This window comes from Zootoca vivipara, chromosome 8, assembly GCF_963506605.1.
Source record: "Zootoca vivipara chromosome 8, rZooViv1.1, whole genome shotgun sequence".
Lineage (NCBI taxonomy): Eukaryota > Metazoa > Chordata > Lepidosauria > Squamata > Lacertidae > Zootoca > Zootoca vivipara.
In genome coordinates this window covers 23,356,545-23,381,692 of record NC_083283.1, presented here as the reverse complement: position 1 = coordinate 23,381,692, position 25,148 = coordinate 23,356,545, and the positions used below count along the sequence as shown (strand labels likewise).

The following is a 25,148-nucleotide window of genomic DNA, read 5'->3' as shown; positions in this document are numbered from 1 at the left end:
AAATTGTCTAACTGTCTTTTAAAGTGAGCCAAATGTCATGGTTCACCTATGAAATGCATGAAGCAATAAAAAGAAATGAATGTTATTTGATCATGTGCAGTCTTTTCTGCCACCACTGAACACAACTAGTTGCACATCCACAGAAGGATTTCTAGGTCAGAGGGCATTGCAGCCATATACCTTCTGCAGTACTTTGGAAACTGACTGCTGGGAATTTCATCATCAGTAATTGTTAAAATGGTGGTAGTGAACTGAAGGACAATAATTATTATATAAAGATATAAGAGCTGGAATGCAAGTTTCGTCAGGGTTGGGATCAGAGTTGGCAGAGGAATGTGGTGTGCATGATATTTTTATGAGCTTAGTAGGAAGATGTGTTTGACTAAAAATGATACGTGTAGTGGATTTCTTCCATAACCACATCATTGTGATGTTCAAGGCAACTTTACTTGCTCATAGCAGCTGCTGCTGGGGAACCCATAAAAGTAATATCCACAGGCCCATAAATTACACAGGCATTCCCTCGCCTTAGCTTTACACATGCGTAGAAAGTAAGTCACGTTCCCATAGGAAACATTATCGGAGCTGGGTGCCTGATTCGCAACAAGAACAAGTTGCCTACTTTCAGGCTAGCTCAAGGCCAAGTTTTGCCTGCACAAACATTCTTGACACATTCTTAATACAGTCCGAGGTAAGCAGAATATCTTCACATGTAGGCTATCAATCAAAGCATATACTGTAATTTCTACTTTACCTGTCCCTTCTCAGATTTAAGGTATTTGTAGGCAAATGGGTATATGGCTACAGGATGCAATCCCAGTGCATTATTACGGCAATCCCTTTTTAAAACTAGAATCATAAAGAGTATCTCTAAGAGACATGAAGTTTCAAATACAGTCTTAGACTAACAACATTGAAGAGACTGCTGGAATTTTGTCTTTGCCGTGGGGTGGTAGAGCTCCTGTTAATGATCAGCTTAAATCTTTCTTTTTAAGGATTAAATGGCGCAAACCGCAGCTGTTTCTCACATAATTCTTTCCCAGTGTTATAGAAGACAGAATTTCTGCTGAGCGAGAAGTAAGCTGAACATTTTTTTACGACTGTAGCATCTTTTTCTTCCTGTCTTTAACCAGTTAGTAAAGCAGAACTCTGCCTCGGGCTTATTTCCTGCCCTGCGCAGTAGAATCTGGCTTGGCATGGGTCTCTCCATTTTAAAAATATGGTACAAATTCACCTTTTAAAAAAGAAAATGGGATTTTAAAAGAAGGATACGCAGGGCTAAGAGGTGGGATCAGTGGGTGTCGCTTGTCCAGAAAAAAATCAGAATTTACGACAAAAAACCTTAGGAAGCAAAGTACAAGCAGTGCTTGGTAAAGGATGTAGGTTTCATGGTCACCTCTGTGCACAATGATCAGTAATGGATTATGAAGAAAAAGCTGCTGATATGATGCAGCTTTCACCCAATTTGCATCAAGTCAAGATTGCTGCTGCCATTTCTCCTGATGAAGAATCAATAGGTCTGCTTGACTCTAGTGATTTGTGCCTAGAGGTCCTGGCTAAAGGTCACTGCTGATCTTCCTTTGATAGCCAGGCTGGGATTAGCATGTTAAAGCTTTGTAAACTTGTTGAAGAGATGGACGTCAGAGGAAAAGCAGTTAACTGTCTTAGTGAATTCTGGGCATGCAGCATTGATGGGAAATGGTGACCAAGGATTAAAACTTACCTTAGTAGCTGTCTCTCATCTTCAAACTTTGATTCACCTTTTTATGTATAAACACATGAGACATTTAAACCAGAGTCTCTACCTATCTTTATAAAAGTCCAAGTAATTTATTCCAGGTCCCAGCTTATTGTAGGGCAACAGTCTGGCCTTCAACTTTCTACTCTTACATTTCTACTCTCGGGCGGCCATTTAAACATTAGAATTGAATGTTTATTGCTTGTCAGCTAAAGGACCATTTTTTAGGCTCCCCGGTGATGATGATGATAATGGCAAAGGCTGGGATGTTTGGAAGGCTTCAGCCCCCCCCCTAATGCTACATTGCCTCTAGGGGAAAAGCTCCCCCCCCACTCTGTGTTCTATGAATAGGAAGGTGGTGGCAGGGGCAGAGCAAGGTGGGGGCGGACGGCCACAGGTGTCATCTCTGGGGGGGTGACATTTGGCGCGCCGCCTGCCTGCGACTCCCACCTACCACGAGCCATCGGGGGAAGGGGTGGAGCTGTGCAGCTTTGGCGGTGGCGGTGGCGTTCCTCCCTTCCCCCTTCATTTTGACAGCCCCACGGTCCCGGGCTGCTGGAGGAGGCATGTAGGCAGGCAGGGAGAGGACGGAAAGGAGGCAGGCAAGCGAACAAGCAGAGGGTGGAGGGAAGGAGAGAAGCAGAAGCGCCGCAACTCCCTCAACCCAAACCCTGTAACCTCTTAAAAAGCTCAACAACTTTGGCCAACCCTCCCCACCCCCCCAAAAAAGCTCAGTAAGTTCTGCCATAGACAATGGGTAGATCACAGCCAGTGTTTGTATACTGTGAGTAGATCGCAGTCTCTTGGGAGTCCAACTAGATTTCAATGTGGGGAGGAGTGGCAAGAGATTTTCCTCACCGGGTACCACCTGACCTTGCTACGCCCCTGGGTGGTAGTGTTGGATTCTGCCATGAATTTCATCAGGTCTGTTGCAAAGGATGACTTGTTGAGTGAAGGCAAATGGTTACCTCACAACTGATCCTGCTTTGTGAGTTGAAAGCAGCTTAATGCACGACAAGCGCTCCCTCCTGTGCCCTTCATGCTTCCCTACATATATTATGGGCTGTTTTTGTTTACAACTGAAACATTCATAAACCACCATTTGCAGTGCCTGGCACGGGGCACAGCCTTTGAAATGTGCGTCTATTTTTATTTCTGGCTCCTATTGAATGAGTTTCCTAAGCGTCTTTAAAGCACCCGGGATAAGGACTTTTCATTGTAATTACAAAGGAGGCTATGGTTTTGAAAAGTCACATGCACCAGATCTGCAGACTGTTTTGAAGCCAGATGAGAACCTGTCAGTTTTCGCTTTAGGGATTAGCGACCTTGGGGCAACTGTGTGCCGTCTGCCATACATGCTGGCTGTTTCCTTTTGTATAATTAATGGATGCAAAGATAGGCTTCACTGTTAACTGAGAAGTATCTCATCAATGTACTGCTGGCAGAATTTTTTTTCCAGGGGATTACATAAGCACTGAATATCATTAGCTAAATCCTACTTTGTTTAATTAAGCTCCCAGCCAGGATGGTGAACTTAAATTTTAGCAGTGTAAATCTCAGATTCCTGCTGCTGCTCATCTCAAACTAGCTTCCATGTTCACAACCTATTCAATGTGACATGGAGGCATTCTAACAAAAAGTTTACCAAATCCATAATTATTGAACACCAAGCCACATTGTTCTGGCCTTTCACCAGGTGTCCTTTTCAAAGAGAAAAACAACTACATGTACCAGACTTTTAGAAGACATCTGAAGGCAGCCCTTTTTAGGGAAGCTTTTAATGTTTAATAGATTTTTGCATTTTAATGTTCTGTTCGAAGCCACCCAGAGTGGCTGGGGAAACCCAGTCAGATGGGCGGGGTCTAAATAATAAATTATTACTACTACTACTACTACTACTACTACTATACTACTACTACTACTACTACTACTACTACTACTACTATTTCAGAGCTCTCTGATGAGACTCCTGTCACTCGAGTGAGAGATGCCAATAGGAACTGTATTTTTGGCATGCATATGTGGTTCTAATCTGCAGTCATGTCTGGGAAATCTCCCTAGCTCTTTGTGTTCCACATAGGAAGCTGCCTTATACCAGGTCAGGCCATTGGTAGATCTGGCTCAGTACTGTCTGCACTGACTGGCAGTGGCTTTCCAGATAGCAGTCTCTCTCTCTCTCTCTCTCTCTCTCTCTCTCTCTCTCTCTCTCTCTCTCTCTCTCTCTCTCTCTCTCTAATTTTAAGGATTTTCTGCTTACATTTTTACATCCGTATCAACACAACAAAACATTTATCCTTTGGGGGTTCTCAACCCCTGGACTTCCCCCCACCTCCTCCCCGGTTTCCCATCATTGCCTACTATCTTTTCTGCATCTTTATATCATTATCTAATTTTTTCATCTCCCTTGTTTCAAAATTTACCCCAATTATATCACTGGTGCTATTCTAAGCCTACTAATGTTTTTAAGTGTTTATAGTGCTCCTTGGGGTATTCTACAAAATTAATCCATTCTTTTTAAAATCTTTTGTCTTCTTGGTGTCTGATCTTCCCTGTCATTTTCGCTCTCCATCAATTTTGCTATGCATTTCTCTTTCGATGGGGTTCTTCCTTCCTTCTATCCCTGGGCACATAACATTCTCGCTGCTGTCATTGCATACACGAATAGGACCTTTTTCTCTTTTGGGATTTATTCTCCCATTATACCTAATAGAAAAGCCTCTGCTTGTTTGTTTGTTTTTTACTAAAAGTCACTTTAAACATTTTCTTTAATTCATTATATATCATTTCCCAATATGTTTTTACTGATTTACCGGCCCACCTCCTGACAGCAGTCTCTTCCAGCTCTACCTGGAGATGCCAGTAATAGAACCTGGGACCTTTTGCAATGCTGAGCAGGTTGCTTAGCAGAGATATTTGTTGTGGCTGGTGTGTGCAAGTACAAAATCCCTGTCTTGTCTTCAGGGCCGTCTTTAGCAGATGCGGCGCTGGGGTGCAAATATCCACCCAGCACCCCCAAATTACCACGGATAATGTTGGGGTGGCCGTGGCTGCGCACTGCCAGCCATCGGAGGGTGCAACTCTCCCCCATGCCGCTGCAGGAGAGCGATCCCTGCAGAGGCTTGGGAGGGGCGCAACTTCATTCCCAAGCCTCTGCAAGGATCGCTCTCCTCCCAAGGAGGCTTGGGAGGGAACCTGCACGGCCACCAGCTTTATGGTTAGTGGGGTGCAGCTGGTGGGCGTGCAGGGAAAGGGGAGGCCGCTGGCAAAGCGGCACAGCTCCCCCACTTGCTGGGGCGCCCCTGAGAGACGCACCACTGGTGTGACGCACCACTAAGCCCTATGGGAAAGACGGCTCTGCTTGTCTTGCTCATAATGGAATCTTGTTCTGTGGCAAAATACACTTCCCAGCCCTTGGGGCACAGTCTTGAAACCAAAGCTACCCTCAAGAACAGAGAAACTGGCCATCCCTGATTTAAGCAAATGGAAGCTGCAGAGTGCCCTTGCCTCTTTACAGAAATACCCCTGTTCATAATGCCAGCCAGTTAGCCCCACCCTCTTCCATGATACTTCATTACATCCCCACCCCCCAAGTTTTCTAATTCAGTTTTCTGAATCTGATACTCAAAACATTCTGTGGCTTCTGACTATGCTCATTCTGCACTGGGCAGGTTTCAGCGTTGATTTTTGCTCTGCAGTTTTTTTAAGCGAACTTTCTCAAGCCTCGGGGTTTGTCTCTCAGTGGTCCTGTTAGAAGCGATGTGTGTGACTTTGAATACATATCCGTAGCTGGATGCAGTTGGATGGACATCGTTTGGAGTTGACAGAGCTGGTCAAGACACCTGACCAAGCTGGGTTCTGCTTGTTACCATTTACGTATTTGTAAAAATGTATGTATCCAACCCCTCATATCCAAGGGAGGGTCAAACAGTGCTGCGTTTGCTGTGTGATTGATCAGCTGAACTAGACACAGCACATCTGAAATACAGTGGTACCTCGGTTTATGAACACAATTGGTTCCGGAAGTCTGTTCATAAACTGAAGCGTTCATAAACTGAAGCGAACTTTCCCATTGAAAGTAATGGAAAATGGATTAATCCGTTCCAGACGGTCCGCGGAGTAACCGTTCATAAACTGAAGCAAACTTTTCCATTGAAAGTAATGGAAAGTGGATTAATCCGTTCCAGACGGGTCCGTGAAGTACTTAAACTGAAGCGTTCATAAACTGAAACATGTGTGTTATTGGTTCCAGAAGTCTGTTCATAAACTGAAGCGTTCATAAACTGAAGCGAACTTTCCCATTAAAAGTAATGGAAAGTGAATTAATCCATTCCAGATGGGTCCGCGGCGTTCATAAACCGAAAATTCATAAACCGAGGTGTTCATAAACCGAGGTTCCACTGTAACAGATCTTGTACATCTCATGCTTTGGTGAGTCTTCGGAGACAGTTATTAGTTACGGATTTGTAACTTAAGCATTTTGCAGCAGACAAATGGAATTGCTAAACTACATGCTCAGTGATTTGCTCAAGCTTTATCCTTTATGTAACCACTGTATAAGTCACCTTACTTTGCCTGGCATGCAGGCAGAACACTCAGCATCCTTTGGGTCAGTCAGCCTCCTTTAATCCATTATGTGCTAATACTATCTATCTGCCTGCTTGTTTGTCTGTGTGCTTGTCTCCGCTATTACTAGTCTTCTGTGATTTATCTTTTCTTTACTGATTTCTTAAATCCTTTGGGACTGTGAATATTGCTTTTCCTGTTGGCACTTCCTGTTTATAATCACTAGTGCTGATTTAGGCTACGATGTTCCACTATGGACGTTGGCCAGAGACTGCCATTTTGAGTCTTAGCACCATCCAGAAACCTACATATTAGAAGATGAAATGCTGAAAGAATCCCATGCAGCATTTAGGCTGTTTGAGTACTAATACTCCATTGTGTATTTTCTTTTCACAACATGAAGAGGTAAACCAGCCTTCCTTGTTCCAGTTTTTTTTTTTGCATGTGTAGGATTCAGATGTCCAAAGAACCACACTGCAAACTATTTCCAAGAAAGCTGCATCATGTGATAGAGAAAGGAACTTGCTTGCATTTCCATTTGCTTTCAAGTAAGCATTCCTGCTTGCCTTTCCAAATGCATTCCTGTTAGCAGAACTACTTGCAAGTACTAGCAGGCCATTTCAAAGATAAGCTTCTTGAGAACAATGCTCCCTATTTGTAGAAAAGTTAAATATTTACCACTGTAATAAGTGGTCCACCTGCACTTGACAGCATTCTTCAGGATGTGGCACAGATGATGCTAGTACTCTGTATGGTCCATGTATGGCTACCATTGCTTTGGGTTCCAGGGACACTAACCAGTTGTAGATAGGGCATCTTTTTGTCCCCTATCCATGAGTTCACCGGAGTATGTGCACACAAAGAGCCAGTGTGGTGTAGTGGTTAAAAGCGGTAGACTCATAATCTGGTGAACCAGGTTTGTGTCTCCGCTCCTCCACATGCAGCTGCTGGGTGACCTTGGGCTAATCACACTTCTTTGAAGTCTCTCAACCCCACCTCACAGAGTGTTTGTTGTGGGGGAGGAAGGGAAAGGAGAATGTTAGCCGCTTTGAGACTCCTTCGGGTAGTGATAAAGTGGGATATCAAATCCAAACTACTACTCTTCTTCTTCTTCTTCTTCTTCTTCTTCTTCTTCTTCTTCTTCTTCTTCTTCTTCTTCTTCTTCTTCTTCTTCTTCAACATGCCACAAAACTTAATATAGCACCTATTTAACCTGTTCTGTTGGATTCGGTAGTTCTAGCTCAGTTGGTAAAGCATGAAACTCTTAATCTCAGGGTCATGGGTTCAAGCCCCACATTGGGCAAAAGATTCCTGAATTGTAGGGGGTTGGACTAGATTACTCTTATGGTCCTTTCATCTATGATTCTATGAGGATGTAACTCTATCCAATGAAATTGTTATGCTGGTGCAATGAAAATTCCCCACCCCCTCCTCTCCCTCTGTGTCTGCCAGATCTGCTCAGGAAGATCTTGGGGCGGGGGCGAGAACAGATTTGAAGGATACATGATGGGGAGGGGGCAGTTCTGATGCATAAGGAGAAGGAAGCCCTTGTGCAAATAGGACGACCTTTTTGGATATGCCCAACGCTTTGTTCTGTGCAGTAGCTTAATGATGATCCCCTTCTCTGTGTGAAACAATTTAAATGGTTTATAATAAGAGCTGAGCATTCTGCCATCCCCCTGGTCGTGACACCAGTCTTTTCCACAGAGCAGTTAGTAATGGGACCTGAACTCAAATCACAGTATGGTGTCCTGCCTTATTTACTTGGGATTCAGACTCTGGTTAACCTCTTTCTTCATTGTTCTGTGAGGTGCTTCTTGAAACAAAACACCTCAAGGTTTATAAATTGGTGAGCCCTTTCAGAATCATGGGACAGCGGGTGGCGCTGGGGTTAAACCACAGAGCCTAGGGCTTGCCGATCAGAAGGTTGGCAGTTCAAATCCCCGCGATGGGGTGGCGGAAGGGCGGCGCTGCCGGCAGGGTTTGAGGGCGTCTCCTCTGGCAGGGAGGAGGCTCCGGGCATGGTGTGGCGTGGTGGAGGCTACCTCTAGAACTTCACACCGTGGTGCCTTGCGCCAGTAGCCTCTATGGATAAGATGCTCATAATGGATTATGAGCATGATAAGATGCTCATAATGCTCCGCCGGTGTCATGTGTAGATTTGAGTTTGTCATATGCCACAGTAACCAGTCCTTGGTTGGCAGCCATGAATTTAGGGGCTTGGGTGACTCGGCTGTGATTGGCCTTGCTAGGCCTCTTCCCACAGGCAGCCACATACGGTATCCTAGCAACAGCTTAGGGCAAACTCTCATTGACTCCAGCTCATCAACATTACTCAGATTAGGAATCTGTGAATTGGAACATTCACAAGAATCCCAATTAGGATTATTTTTTCCTCCCGGTCATTTAGATTCCTAGAACCAAATAAAACTATAAATAGGGATTTTATAATCCACATGGACAGGATTACTGAGGCAGCCTGAATAACCCATTGTTAGAGGTGACTTTTATTTCTGACTAGCAATATGCCAAGTGTAATGGCTGGTGAGGGTATGTATTTTTTGGGGGGGGGGAACGTAAGAAGAATCCTGCCATGCAGAGTGAGGGCAGCAAACAGTCCTTGAGATGTGTCTCCTTCTGCTTGTGCACCTTGTGTTAAACTGTGGTTTAGTGCAGGGGGTGGGGAACCTTTTTCAGTCTGAGGGCCATTTGGCTAACCTCCTGGAGTGCAGGAATCCTGCTCTGGGTGGGCTTGAACCAGCAGCAACCTGGTTAACAGACAGACGCAACGATCCATTGCACCACAACAAATGTCCATTTACTTTTCACATTCCCCTCTGACCAGGAAAGCAAGAAGCATCACGATAAGAGTTAGAGGGCACACTCTCACCAGGCGAAAACACACAATGCAGGCGTAAAAGCAAAGTTGGTGAGGGGCATGGCCTCGGGAAGGGGGTGTGGCCTAGAGAGAGTCCCAACGACCCCAAATACGTTTGGAGTGCCCTGAGATTCCCATCGCTGGTTTAGCAAGACAGTCAGATGCAGCCCTTGTTGGGAGCAGGCTGTTTTTAAAATACATATGCACATATACCGGTACAGGTGAGAGAGAGAGAGAGAGAGAGCATTAGGAAAAGAAGCCGACAGATGCTTTTGTATGGCTGTGCTGAAATGCTCCCCTGTGTTCAGTATCAAAAAAACAAACTATCACACCAAGAGAGGTCGTCAATAAGATGTTCCTAGAATTTTCCAAATAGAAAATTTCAATTGAATTGCTTCCCATCTTTACATGCCTGACTAACATATTGCTGATTCTGCACCTCTATTGTTGTTTTTAATATGCGATATTTATTGATTTTAATGTAGAATATTTCTATCAAGCCAGGAGTTTATATGCTGATACTGCTTTAATTATTGGTAGCTGTTTAAATTTTACGAAGGCTTGTGAGATATAAATATATTAAAATCAATAAATATTCTATATTAAAAAACCAGGCGTTTTCCATACCTACTGTTTAGGAAGAAGACTGAGGGAGAAGTGTCATCCTATCAACATCATTCTCATAGTATAACAATAGAAAATATTGTTCAAGTCCTGCTTGTGTGTTTCACATAAGCAGCACTTGGTTGGCCACTGTGAGAACAGGATACTGGACTGGATGGGCATCGGCCTGATCCAGCAATCTCTCATGAAATATTGTTTCTTCTATTCACTTCCATGAAATGCTGACAACGCTTAGCATCAGAATTTGTTCATTTTTGACCTTCTGCTTTCCCAACTTCCTTTCCCTACCCAGATCATCAACTCAGTGGTTCTGCTGATTATACTGAGCGCCTTGACAGACCCTGGCCAGTACCACTTAACAACTGCTGAATTGGGGGGTGACTTTGAATTTATGGACGATGCCAGTAAGTATACGTCATTTCATTAGTAATTTACAAGCAGATCCCCATTAAACTGAACTGGTATTGTGCCAAGACAGCACTTTGGGAACCAGGTTTAGAATTTGCACAAAAAGAAAGCCTTCTTTTTAAAATAAAAAATAAGAATTCTTTTGACAAATAAGCGGACATTAAATATGAGTTTTGCAGAGAGGGCTGCAACTGAAGCTGATTTATTGAAACCGACTACCTTGACTTTATTCTTGGAGATGACCTTGACAATGAAAGTCAGTGTAGGTTAATATAGCAGTTGAGGGAGGAGTTCTCCAGGTGCACACATTTTTTAAATGCTTTATTAGGCTCGACACATTTGGAACAAATCCTTCTTTGGAGGCGGTCTTTGAATAACAATTTTCAATCTGTTTTGTGAACTACTGTTGCAGCTTGCAAGTGGTCACATGGAAGAAGCCATTCTAGCAGGCTGCCATTGAGGGAAAGAAAGGAAGCAATATCATTCCATGGGTCTTGTTCTGCCCTTCCTCCTTAGTCCTTTTTCTTTTGCATCCTTTCTTTTAGCTTATAGGCCCAGGGACGAACTTGCAACTTATATTTATTTATTTTATGAAGTGTATACATTACTTGATTGTAAACAACAACAGCAACCTTCAAAGCAGTTACAAAAAGAATAAAACAATAAAAAATGGTTAAAAAGAGAGTTAAAAACAACTATATAAAACTTTCAGAAGAATTAATCAGTGATAAACAGATGAAAACCTACTTTCTGTGACCTACCCCCCATTCTTTAACCCAAATATAATTCTAACCTGCAAGAAGATCAAACCTATCCATTCTTAAGGAAATCAGTCCTGAGTGCTCACTGGAAGGACAGATCGTGAAGCTGAGACTCCAATACTTTGGCCACCTCATGAGAAGAGAAGACTCCCTGGAAAAGACCCAGATGGTGACAGCAGTCACGAAATTAAAAGACGCCTGCTTCTGGGGAGAAAAGCAATGTCAAACCTAGACAGCATCTTAAAAAGCAGAGCCATCACCTTGCCAACAAAGGTCCGTATAGTTAAAGCTATGGTTTTCCCAGTAGTGATGTATGGAAGTAAGAGCTGGACCATAAAGAAGGCTGATCGCCAAAGAATTGATGCTTTTGAATTATGGTGCTGGAGGAGACTCTTGAGAGTCCCATGGACTGCAAGAAGATCAAACCTATCCATTCTGAAGGAAATCAGCCCTGAGTGCTCCCTGGAAGGACAGATCGTGAAGCTGAGGTTCAAATACTTTGGCGACCTCATGAGAAGAGAAGACTCCCTGAAAAAGACCCTGATGTTGGGAAAGATTGAGGGCACTAGGAGAAGGGGACGACAGAGGATGAGATGGTTGGACAGTGTTCTCAAAGCCACCAACATGAGTCTGACCAAACTGCGGGAAGCAGTGGAAGACAGGAGGGCCTGGGGTGCTCTGGTCCATGGGGTCACGAAGAGTTGGACACGACTAAATGACTAAACAACAACAATTCTAATCCCCCTCCACCCCCGCCCATCACACTTTATGTCAGTGCAACTTAATAGGTTTGAGGTATGGCTCCCCTTTATCATGTACATAGCCCAACAAGATAACAATAAGACTCCGCCAACAGCATACGAATCAATCTGGCTAACCTGATTCAAAAATACACACACACACACCCCACTCAAACACAAAAACAATTCTCACTACAACCAATCAAAGAAAACCAACCACACCCTAAGCCACCCCCAACCTCTCTCACCACTAAGGAAATACAAGTGAATAGTAAGAGAACCCATACAAGTAACACTGACACAAAACCCCACACATACACTAAGTAGAAGCATAGAAGCATAACCACCCCACCCCAACCAACTTACCATCCCCCCTTTCCCCCTCTTTTCTTCCTAATTGTTTAAACCAGTTCATGAACCATGAACTTATACATTGACCACTAATAATGAACCATATGTTGTCGATATTGCTCCACATTGTGCTATTTTTGTGATATACAAATGACAGAAAACTTGGTATACTTATTTGTATAAAACCCAATTAAAAGAAGAAGAAACATATCAACAGTCTACATATCTGGGTAGACTTGTCTAAATAAAATTGTTTTAAGCACCCACCAAAAAGAGCACAATGAAGGAGCCTGTCTGATGTCAGTAGATCAATAAGGAGATAGTTTCTTACTGTGCAATCCCATATGCGTCTACTTGGAAGTAGATATCAATAGGACTTACTCCTAGGTAAGTTGTTAAAGATTCCACCATTAGTCTTATCACAATAGGTGGTGCTTTTCCTGTTGAGTTATTCGGAGCTTTTATTACTCAAGTATATTTTATTAATTGAATAGTTTCATTTATCAACTTACCCTCATTCCCTTGAATGCTCATGTTTTGGAAAGATTGATCAGCAATATATATAATGACTTAAAACTGTTTTGTTTTTGTTTACAGTAGTGGGGAGGTGAAAATGGAGGCACCCTAAAACTGGCTTATAAAATGTCCTGTCAAAAAGAAAACTTTGAAGTGTTCCTATCAAAACAGTAAAAAGAAAAATAGTCATGGCTCTAGTACTTATTTTTGTTTTGTCATTGTTAGTAGCCAAGAACATTATTCATATTTGTGTTCCTTTGGAAAGTATTGCAGGGATATCATTTTTGCTTCTGGGTGCTTGGTACCCAGTACTAGTCCAGTGTCGATTTATTTAATGCAGTTTGAGACATAAGGTCCCCACCCACCCCGAATCATCTGTCTGCATGTACATACAGAGCTCAGAAAATAATACTGCTAAAATGCTGCTTTTGGGCTGGGGTGCCTTGCTTCATTCAAGTCTTAGGCAAAACTAGAGGCCATCGTCACAGCTGCCTTAGATCATAAACTTTAAAAGAGTATCATTCATGTTCCCCTGCAGCTCACTCCAGAGCTCACTTGCAGCTAATTATGTAGCAAAGGACTGCATGAGACAAAACAAGTGAGGAATTCCAACTGTTTGGGGCAAATCATATAAGCTTACTATTGAAAGAAACAGTAATAAAGAAGGCTGATCACCAAAGAATTGATGCTTTTGAATTATTCTGCTGGAGGAGACTCTTGAGAGTCCCATGGACAGCAAGAAGATCAAACCTATCCATTCTGAAGGAAATCAGCCCTGAGTGCTCACTGGAAGGACAGATCCTGAAGCTGAGGCTCCAATACTTTGGCCACCTCATGAGAAGAAAAGACTCCCTGGAAAAGACCCTGATGTTGGGAAAGATGGAGGGCACAAGGAGGAGGGGACGACAGAGGATGAGATGGTTGGACAGTGTTCTCGAAGCTACGAACATGAGTTTGACCAAACTGCGGGAGGCAGTGCAAGACAGGAGTGCCTGGCGTGCTCTGGTCCATGGGGTCACGAAGAGTCGGACATGACTAAACTACTAAACAACAACAAATTGAGGGAAAAGGCAAGAACACAGCATTCATGGCACATCACCCAAAAAAGAAAATACACCACCCAAAGAAAAGCAAACAAAGACACAGTTATCTTGAAATAGCTGCACACATCATCACAATGCTAAACACATCCTAGACTTTTAAGTCCTCCAGCAGAGGACGCTCATGTATCAGAGGAATGCTGGCACTATCAAAACTGAGGGAGAAGTGATTAGGCATGATACAACTTACACAGAGACCAAAGGCAATCCAGTTTTGTCTTGTGCCAGTTCTTTCATACTTTTTTGAACGGCGGTGAGTCTTCCTTAAAAAGGGGGGGGGAAGCAATATGATTCCTGCACCCTCTGATAGGGCGCACGTTCTTTAGATGTATATCTTTTGCTTCCTTCTGCTAAATCAAGTGTTGCATATTTTGTCAGCGTTTCCCTGCCACCTCTCAAAAGACCTTGAGATTAGAATTAGCTGAACCATTTCACCATGTACCAAAGACTGACTGGTTGTTTCTTTCAGATATGTGCATCGCTACTGCGATTTCTCTTCTCATGATTCTTATCTGTGCAATGGCCACATACGGCGCATATAAGGTAACGCATGGCTTATGGCCCCTTATTCATTCAGTCGTAAGCATTCCTGCATAAAAACTGAATACATAAAGCTGGTAGAGAAACAGCCGATAGGTTCGTGGGGAAATAACAAGCTGTCACATTTACAGTGCCTTAACTGGGCATGTGGCCATATCATGTGAAAAAACACCTATCCCCCCCCCAACTCCCATGGCAGGGCCAGAAGGGTCTTCATGTTTGTAGCCATCTGCCTGTTAAGGCATTCCAGATGCCAGAAAATATGTGGAAATGTCAACACAGGGATGCCATTTGGGGAGAAGGGGTCATGATATGACTGACTTTTAATCTAAGCCTAATGAAATATTTATCTTTGTGATATCTCTTTGTCCTTATGGTTTGGTTCTTTTGTGAACTGCTTTGAGCTCTCTGGGAAAGTAAAATAAAAGTGTGTTAGAATTCTCTAGATAACCATTAAGTTTCCTCTTTCTTTCTCTCTCTCTTTAACATACAGCAACATGCAGCCTGGATCATCCCTTTCTTCTGTTACCAAATATTTGATTTTGCACTCAACACCTTGGTCGCTATTAGCATACTTGTGTACCCAAGCACAATTCAGGATTATGTGCAGCAACTGGTAAGTCCCTTTTCCCCATTCATTGCTTTCCTTAAGAAACTAAGGGCAAAGCTTTGCAGCACAGTTTGTTCCTTTGTTCTAAACAAAGGTTTTGTGTCACAGCCCAAGTGAGGTTTGGATGAATCATGGTTCTTACCTGCCATAGTTTTGGCTTTTGCAAAAACTCGAATACTCACATGTGAAAATACCCCAAAGCTTTTATGTCTGTATCTAACTAACTCAGTATCCAATTAAGTGCTTCTGCTAGTGCAAGGGCTTCTGCTTGTATGGAGAACCCCCAGAGCAAATCTAGGGGGTGCAGAAGTACATGGTGACAGAAGAGGAAGGAAAAGTTCTGCTGCACACAGAGCCGTCCATTCCTATTGGGGCTACTGGTGCATTGTGCCAGGGCGCCAGCCTCTAAGGGGTGCCTCAGGGGCGCCCCAGCGAGTGGGGGAGTTGCACGACTTTGCCGGCGGCTTCCTCTTTCCCTGCACGCCGGCTCAAGTCGCGGCGCCCCACCGCCTACAGCCTGCGCCTGCTGTTGCCACGGAAGATGTGGAGGCTGGACGCAGCGCCTCCTGTATCAGCTTCCCGCCCTCCCCTACCTACCCCATGCTGCAACACGCACGCTTCGCCAGACCTTTGCAACGCGCGAGGGCTGCCAGGAGGCGGCCGGCCACCTCCTCCGAGCGCGCTTATGAGGTATCATTAGAAAAGTCAGTCTGACTTTGTTACATTTTACCTGCTTGAGCATAGCCCTGGGTTTCAGAGCATATGCAGAGTTCAATGCAGAAGAGAACTCCTGGGAGAGAACATCTTTGCCTCCCTGGAAATGTCTGATCAGGAGTCCAAAATGGAGGCTAAAGCCTCAAATATTTATGAGATTCTTGAGATCAGTAAAAACTGGTATCTCTTCTTATTGTTATTTTGACATTGACCCAAGCAAGTGTCATTTTTTGTGTTCATGTACCTTTGGCTGACCCTGAGGTTGTTCCGCCTCCTTAAAGACTCTAAAAAAGAACTTGATGATGTCTGGATGTTTGTTCAAAGACACTTTTCATACTTCGCAGTGGGGGTCTGAAATCCCCAAATGCTCTAGGTGGAGCTATATTGGAATACAAGAAATTGTCAAAGCAGGCCAGATTAGACCACTACCGTCTAATCTAGCAATGGCTTTCCAGGGTCTCAGCAAATGACTTTTCCATCTTTGGCTCCTGCATTAAGCAGGGGCTTGAACTCAATAGCCTACAAAGCCATCTTCCAGCTCTAAGATGGGAGATGCCAGGGACAGAAATCTTATTGCTTGCAAAGTACCTGCTCTACCTTTATGGTTCTTCTCCATTTGACAGGGTAGGGTGGGGAATGTATTATCACATTGTTATGTTACACATTTTTTTAAAAAAATCACATAATGGTATTATACATTTAAATGTGTTATGCATATAGATATGGATCTTTACAAAATATTAATTTTTTTATTTTATTTTTTAAATATAATTTTTATTGATTTTACAAAATAAAACAAAACATATTCATCCTCTTTTAGTTAACATTGTTTTTGTGACTTCCCCTCATCCTTCCCCATTGATTTTCATATCTTCTCCTACTCAATCATAGCAATTTCATTGTAGCAATTCAACTCATGGTCTTTAAACCTAAATTCATACAGCATATCATTATCATTTCACATTACCTCTTATTTCAATTAACATAAAATCCATCTTCTCCCACCCCTCCAACCCACAGTGCCCCCCCTGCCACAAGTAGGCCCATGGGCGACGAGCAGTTAAAGATGTTCCCTTTTATAGCTTGGTTTATCACTCCCCCCCTCCCGCCCCCAGAACCTCTCTCTGCCACCAAGAGGCCCCGGGACAGCGGGGAAGAAAGGGAGAGCAAGCCCCCAAGCTATTTATCTAGACAAACAATTCATATGCCCTAATTTCAACTTATATCCTTCAAAGAAACATTTTTTTTTAAAGTCAACCTCATATTTTTTCTCCCTAGCCTAGACAAAATATTAATTTTATAGCAATGTTGCTTTATCCTAAAATATTTATTTATTTCATAAACTCTGTTTGCCGCTTTATTGTATACAAAAATCTTCAAAGCCATTTAAAAATAAATTTTAATGCCTTTGGGCACATTTTGTGAGAACTGCATAAAGAACAACAACTTGGAAGTGCAAAAGTCCTAATAAAAACATGAAATGTAAGGCTATTGTGCTATGGTCTGCTTCTCCCCCTCTTTAAATCATTGGCCGCTGGAAGTAGGCTGACACACAGTGCAATCATGTTGCATGCTGCATTATAAGGCTGATGTGATTATGAAGGAGAAGAAGGATTAAAAGAGACAGAACGCACACCGCTCCTTGTCCCTTATACTGTATTTAGTTTTGCTCTGATCCTTAATTGCCAACCTGGTTACCATATGTGGATTTGTTTGTTTTAAACCCACAAGAATGCTGAATTAGCTCATAGTGGTCCAGAGAACAATGGAATAGAAGGCAGAAGGGAAATAATGTAGTGCAGAATTTCTGTTTCTATCCCCTCTAGAGATATGTCTCTTGCTTCTTAATTCCCACTCTGTTCTCCATTGACAAGGGGTGCTAAATTCTAAATTATTTTATCTATTTTCTTCTGCTTATGAATTTCTTCCCATAAAATATCTAGAATGGGTTTCCCAGCAAAATATAACAACTTTAAAAATAATCTCATATGTGAAAACTATTTCAAATCAAATAGAGATATGGACTGTGATAAAGATTAATGGCTGCATGAACTGCAATAGCTTCATCAAGCATCAAATTTGAGAAACTTACAGGATCTATTGGGATTCATCATATTAAGCACCCCATTCATAGTACGGTAGCAGTGAGCTTAATGATGTGATACTGGAATGCAAGCACTTACAAAACACCGCTCAAGATTTTATTTTTCCCTGTGGCAAGCGTTCTTAAAAAGCGGAAATGGCTTCGACTCCCTCAGAAGATTGGAAGAGATTTGGGGTTTTGCTGAGCTTGGATCCTGGCCATTCTGCTCTTTTGTTCATTTGTTTTTGTTTATAGTTAAGTGCATGAGCTGGGTTACTTCAAAGAGAACTTTTACTAATGACAGGATGGCAATGGCAAGTCAAAGTCCTGCTTGTGCCAAGTTCTTCTTTCTTATTCTTCCCTTACAAGGCTGGTGTTGATACATGTTCATTACCTAGAACATAAAGGAGGTATTCTGCCATGCCCTAAGATTATTGGGACAGGAATCTTGTTGCAATTTTACACTCTGAAGTACCACATACATGAGAGGAAGGGAGGTCAGGAGATGTCGTAATGGCAGGTGGGCTGTCTGCCTGGCAAGCAAGCAAGCAAGTGGAAGCCAGGAGGAGGGCGTGGAGCTGCAAGCTGGCGAGGAACAAGACTCTCTGCAGAAAGGGAGCTATGGAGGGCAACTTGCTCAAAGTCCTCACTGGCCAGCCCTGGCACCTGCCCATAAAAAAGCAGAACTTATCTCCCTCAACTATCACCTGGCAGCAGCCATTCCATCAGGCTACCTCAGTGGGATCATTAGAGGTTGGATGGCCACCTGTCGTGGATGCTTAGTTGATATTCCTGCATTGCAGAGGGTTGGACTAGATGGGTCCCTTCCAGCTCTATGATTCTATGGTTCTGTAAGCTTTGCTAAAAAGACAGCTCCCTCATGCCAGGGGCTCATTATGCACTACACTGCTTAAGAACTGGCACCTGAGTTTGTTTTCTTCCTCTTCCTTCCCTGGCCCTTTCACTTATTTGTCGTGTTTTTTAGATTATAAACCTGCGGGCAGGGAATGTCATGTTTTAATTGGCTCTGGTAGGTTTTTTGGTGGAAAAGTGGGACACAAATACTCTAATTGTGGGGTCCTTACAGTTCTGTCACTGCTCCATTCCCTTACTTCTGGGTACCACCATGGGGTCTTGGACATAAGCCCCATCTGCACAGTGGTTTTCCAAGTGGATCTCCCTGTTGATCGCTACAACTAAACGGCCTCAGTCCTATATACCTGAAGGAGCATCTCCACCCCCATTGTTCAGCCCGGACACTGAGATCCAGCGCCGAGGGTCTTCTGGCAGTTCCCTCACTGCGAGAAGCAAAGCTACAGGGAACCAGGCAGAGGGCCTTCTTGGTAGTGGCGCCCGCCCTGTGGAACGCCCTCCCACCAGATGTCAAAGAGAAAAACAACTACCAGACTTTTAGAGGACACCTGAAGGCAGCCCTGTTTAGGGAAGTTTTTAATCTGTGATATTTTAATGTATTTTGGTATTTGTTGGAAGCCGCCCAGAGTGGCGGGGAAAACCCAGCCAGATGGGCGGGAAATAAATAAATAAATAAATAAATAAATAACAACAACTACTACTACTACTACGGTAGTGATCACTCATCAGTTTGCCCAATGGCTGTCATCTGAAGCCACGAACTTCTCCTTGCAGCAGGGTGTAAACAAAACTCAACGCATGGTCCAACATTCAATTGGGTTTGTTTTCCCAGCTTCAAAACAAGGCGGTGCTTTTATGTAACCTAGCTGAAGAAATTCCACATTTAGTTATACAGCACTGCCAGTAAATGGTTGCATCAGTAAATATTTCTTCATGTGTTTAACATGTGGACCTGCCACACATCTGGACTGCCCAAATATTCAGCAGCAAATCATTTGTCCGTTCATCTGCAGTATAGATTAAGACTTTACTGCTTTTCTTGTCCCAGTCATATATTTTAGCACAATCTTGATGTTCAATTGCTTCATCTTGTTGAATTCTGACTTTGGGGCAAGTGCTGCTTTGTATATGGACGGCATAAACACACACAAATGCCAACATAAATGTTGCCAAATCTTGGCAGTAGCTTCCTAGTGGATGATAGAAGCCCTGCTGACCCACTAAGGATACCCAAAAAATGATTTAGCATTGACCCAACTACATTTTGTAAGAATCATATGCATTCCTTTGTGCTGTGATCTTACTGTGCAATCAAAGGTTAATCCACTTTTTACCAGTATCATTCCACATGGTTTTACTATTTTCATGATTCAGATAACACTCTTCAACATCTGTATGTGAAATACAGTATCCTTTACCTGCCACTAAGCTGGCAAAGTGATGGTGCAGTTAAAGCTTAGTTGCAACTTATTTTGCTTTCCCCAATGAACTTAGGTGGTCCTTGTCCACTTAGTCCCTTCTTTTTAACCCACATTCTGGAAACAAGGTATAGATGTGAGTAAGTTGGGAGGGGAAAATCTTTTTCCATAGGTCTGGATGTTTATGGGGAGCCCTTGGACTCAGCTACATTGGCAAAGAAAAAGTGCTTTATATGTTGAAACAAAATAAAAAAATAAAATTCCTTCCAGTACTACCTTAGGTAAGGAAAAGGGTGTCAATAATTTGGCCGTCCCGGGGGCCAGCTGTTAGACTGGTCCCACAGGCCAAATATGCGATTGCTCTCACAAACGTGATGAACAACACACAAGTCAGTAAATAAGGCTTAACTGCTTTATTTACATATAAACAAACTGGGAGCTCTACATCATGGCTCCCTCTCTCTGGCATAACAGCCAGTAAAGAGAAAGAACAAAGGAACAACAGTCCCACGTAAACATCCTGTCTACGTCAATTCCACTCTGTGGGAATGAAAACACATACAGTAATATGATACACAATAACCCTATGACTGCAGATGGGGAATGAATCCTAACAAAGGGACCCCTGACCATTAGGTCCAGTTGTGACCGACTCTGAGGTTGCGGCGCTCATCTCGCATTATTGGCCGAGGGAGCTGGCGTACAGCTTCCAGGTCATGTGGCCAGCATGACAAAGCCGCTTCTGGCGAACCAGAGCAGCACATGGAAACGCCGTTTACCTTCCCGCTGTAGCAGTACATATTTATCTACTTGCACTTTGATGTGCTTTCAAACTGCTAGGCAGGAGCTGGGACCAAGCAACGGGAGCTCACCCCATCGCAGGGATTCGAACCGCCGACCTTCTGATCGGCAAGCCCTAGGCTCTGTGGTTTAACCCACAGCGCCACCTGTGTCCCCAATAACACCTTAGAGACCAACTAAGTTTGTCATTGGTATGAGCTTTTGTGTGCATGCACACATGTTCTTTATGCATTCTGACACTGTGACACCAAATGGTGCTGTGGAGTTCCATTTTTTGCCAACCCAATTTCTCATACAAAGTTTGCAATGCATTAAACCAAAACGCTTATTTGATATGTGTAGATCCAGCTCTTGTTAACAGTCCTGTGCAGCACCTTTAAAAATCAACCAATTCAGGCTGCAATCTTGAACACACTTATTAGGGAGCAGTCCCCGCGGAATTCAGTGGGTCTTATTTCTGAGTAATGTATGGTTATTGTGGCATTAGCCCTTATTAGAAATTGGGGTGGTGGGGACCCCTTCTGGTACTGTGCTTGTGCATCTTTCACCCTTAGCATGGGAGGTGACAGTCTTCATCTTTGCACATCCTTAACTCAGGCTGCCCCAGTATAGTCACAGCCAGTGTCTTAGTAAAAAGGGAGTACTGTATGTTAACAAACAGATGAAAAGGTTGCTTAGGGTGTGACAGGCAAGTGACATTATGTTTTGGTGTGTAAGGCTTTCCGATAATTTTCCTTCTGCAGAGGCAAAGCCAAAAGCGATCAAAATACTGTACTAGATCAGAACAAGAATAAGATGTGTTTGTTTTTTTAAAGAAAGAAGCTGAGAGCAGAGTTGTGTAACATTTATCTCCAATCTGTTACACACCATCTGGTGAGATGAAACCATTGGAACACTTCAATGAAATTCAAGAAGAGGAAAACTTCTTGCCAGCAGCTGGCAAAAAAAGAAAGAAATTAATGCAAACAGGAGTATATATTTGTCTTGATTCAGCCTGAATGAATTTGGCAGTAATACCAAAGAATTAACAATGGCTTCAGAAACTCTGGGGAGAAGTTCTTCCATGTCCCCAACCCCTAGCCCTAGACATTATTTCAAGGCACAGGGAAAACATTAACGGTAGGCCCCACTGATGCCCTCGCAGCTGCCCAAGAATGCCATGTGTTGCCAACAGGCTACCTATAAATAAATAGCGGCCTTATATTGTCATGTAAAGTATTCTCTAACAAGGGAGGTGCAGGATTATTATTGCTAATTTTTGTTCTTCTTCTTTTGCAGCCTGGTAATTTTCCCTACAAGGAAGATATTATGTCTGTCAATCCCACATGCCTAATTGTGATTATTCTGCTTTTTATAAGTATCACCTTGGCTTTTAAGGTAAGCATCTATCTATAGAAACAAAGTTGTTGGAATGCATGATCATTCATCTCCCTGCACAGCAGTAGTTGTGAACCCAGGAAGACTGAAAAAAGCAGGGGTCACAGAGACAGTGACTTAGAAAGCACCACAGCTGCCACAGGGCTGGCTCAAGAAGTAGAGAACCTCACATTTCCTGAGAACTGAAGTTGTCCGTGGGTCTTCCTTTTGGGTCTTTTCTCCCTGCACTTTCATGGAAAATTATTTTGAAGCATCAAGCATCCCTGAGCTTCAGGGGTAGTTATGCAGATGCTTACAGAGTTGAGGTGTTCTATAGCAGTGGTGGGGGGCCTTTTGGACTCCCAACTCTCATCATCCCCAGGCAGCAACAACAATGGTCAAGGATGATGGGAGTCTAGCTATATCTGGAGGACCACAGTTTTCCTATTCCTGTTCTAAAATTCTGTGCCTATGCAGAAGTTTCCATGCTGCTTTTTGGATTGCATCCATGAAATAGCTGTTCCAAGCAAAGCATTGTAGAGGAATCTTCAGGAAGCAGAAGAGCATGTTCTCATTTTGAAATATGACCCATGGCTACCTGCAGTGAGCATGCAACAGAGGCAAATGATTGCCTTTTGTCTAAATCTTGATTGACTGCTCTAGCGAGAGTCTGATAAGCAACAATCAAGAGTGTGAGAAGCTGCTGTTCCTTAGCCCCACTTTCCTAATGCTTGTTGTAGAAATATAATGGTTAAATGTGTACCTAGTTGCCCTGTGGATTTGCTAGAATGAGCCACCAGCTGTGATGCACAAGTTAGCTAAGTTTGTATGGTTGGATTTTCGGTCCCATTTACTTCAAGAACATTAACTGACTTAAATAAAAGTTTTCTGTCATAACAGGTTTTGCTGAAAGTAGGTCAAGATTATCTCATTTATTGGACTACCCTTTTGTTATTTGGAAATGGAAAACCCTTCAACGGGCAAAAATGGAGAAAGCAAGGCCAAGGCTGTTATTTTTTAATTGGGAAGATGGACATTAGCCTATATGTCCATTATAATGGCTATATCATTTTTTCGTTCCTTTGACTTGCTAAGTGAGAGGTACAAACTTGATGCATAAGTTCAATCAGCTTCTGCTATTCTCATTTGCATTCCTTGTGTTTTGCATAAACCATAAATGTGCTCTGCAGATTTATGGAATCTGTATAATGAAATGAAATCCATAATCAAGTGCAGCATGTCATTCACCATTGATAGATATAGCAGATAGCAACATTTCCAGGAAATGAAATGAAACGGTACTGCATTTCAATATTTCTGAGTTCATTCCCTGTTCCTAATAACAGCACCTGTCAAGTAGCAGAGGCAGTCTGACATAATCATTGGAGATACAGTAGAAGCAAAGGACAGGTATCTCGAATATAGACAGTTATTCAGCTTTTTAATTTCAAATAGAGTTGAAGGCGATTTGAAAGCAGCTTCCCTTCTCATTGTGAAAACACACTTTTGTTGCATTGTTGCCCCTAACAGGTTTTGCAGGATTGGAATTTTAAAAATACCTTCCAACTATGTTAAGCAGAGGCAAGTGTGGTATGATTGTTTACACCACAAGCAATGACCCGCTCTTTCAAATCACCCAGCGTTCTGTAAAATATTATCTGTATCTAGACATAATTGGAGCAGCTAAATGTTGCCTGTAGTTCTTCAAACACATCTTCTACCACAATCCCCAAAAGCATCATAAATAAAACCTTTTAGGGTTTTTTTTCCTAAAACATATGTTCTTAATTTTTTTATACCTTTTTCTTGTACTGTCAGACTGGAATGGATCATCTGGAGCCAGAACACTCAACTTTATAAATGGAGCAAGATATTATTTTCAAACAAAATGGAATGGCATTTTACTTCTTTCCTGAAACACTGCAAAGACAATGCAGAGTAAAGAATTTTGTCATGGCCTTGATCAGCCCCATTCTGCTTTGCATCTAGACCATTCTCTTGCCTTCCATTTTGTTTGAATTTTTGGTAGTTATCTTCCATTTCTTATTATGACTTTGCATTCCATGTATATCTGAATTATCACGGAGTTTGCCTTTAGCTTATGTCAGCTGTCCCAATGGTTTGTAGGCCTGTGGGCAGATTTGAATGTTTTAGCAAATGCCATGGCTTTAACCTTTCCTGCACCCAATGGATCAGCACACCTCCCTGAGAGACAGAAAGAGAGAAAACATGCATGCACACACTTCACTTTTACAAGCAATCTGGATAAAAGTCTGTTCAAATAAGAATTAGTCTCAGCCTTGAAAAGCACGTAGAGCTGAAAGAGGAGGTTACTCTTCCAACTTCCTTCTTCAGCTCTATGTACTTTTCCAGTGCTATTTTTCTAGAAAGAGAGGTTCTGGAACTCACCAAGAACATCTCCCTTATTTCTCTTATAATGGCAATGGTGCTGTGGCAAATTGACGCAGTTTTGAAATGTTTATTCCTACCTGGCTGGCAAAGAGTTAAGCCACCTCCAGCCTGACTGACATAGAATTCTGATGGGGGCGGGACTGTGCCCGGTTCAAAAAGGAGGGAGTGTCGGTTTGGTCAGTTAGGGAGAGGGAGGAGGGTGTGGTGTGATGTGATGTGGTGGTGTGTGATATGAAGAAAGTGGAGAGGTCAGGAGACGGGGAATTTAGATAAGATTTAGGAAAACTTGAAGTTAAATGTTTGACTGAGTTTTTTTTTTGTACAACTGAAACAAGGCAGATAAATACATGACACGTTAAAGAAACACTTATGCTTTTAAGACAATAAAACTTCATCTCTGTTTTGCCAAAAGGGTCCGTCTTTATTATTCCAGCGAGGTATCAGGACTCACAGCCGTGGTGGCTCAAGAGAGGGCAAAACTCACCTCAGGCAGGGAGGTGGCAGTTTGTGTTCTGGAGTTACATGGAGGAGGCTTAGTAGGGTAACCTGAGGCGCCAAGAAGTTGCCAGAGTGAAAAGGGCAAACTTTTACAGTGGGGAATCAAACTGAGAGAGACCCTTTACTGTAGGCAAGCGGTTATTCCATCGGACAGCCTAGAGTTT

General features: G+C 42.8%; 1 protein-coding gene across 2 annotated transcripts in view; it reads left to right on the top strand.

Annotated features, from left to right (window-relative positions):
* Positions 1-25,148, top strand: part of LAPTM4B (lysosomal protein transmembrane 4 beta) — a 51,057-nt gene that overhangs the window by 12,797 nt on the left and 13,112 nt on the right. For both annotated transcript variants that reach the window (XM_035126284.2, XM_035126285.2), the window contains exons 2-5: positions 10,096-10,207; positions 14,149-14,222; positions 14,713-14,835; positions 21,997-22,095. In XM_035126284.2, the coding sequence (XP_034982175.1) occupies positions 10,096-10,207; positions 14,149-14,222; positions 14,713-14,835; positions 21,997-22,095 (408 nt within the window). The remainder of the gene's footprint in view (positions 1-10,095; positions 10,208-14,148; positions 14,223-14,712; positions 14,836-21,996; positions 22,096-25,148) is intronic.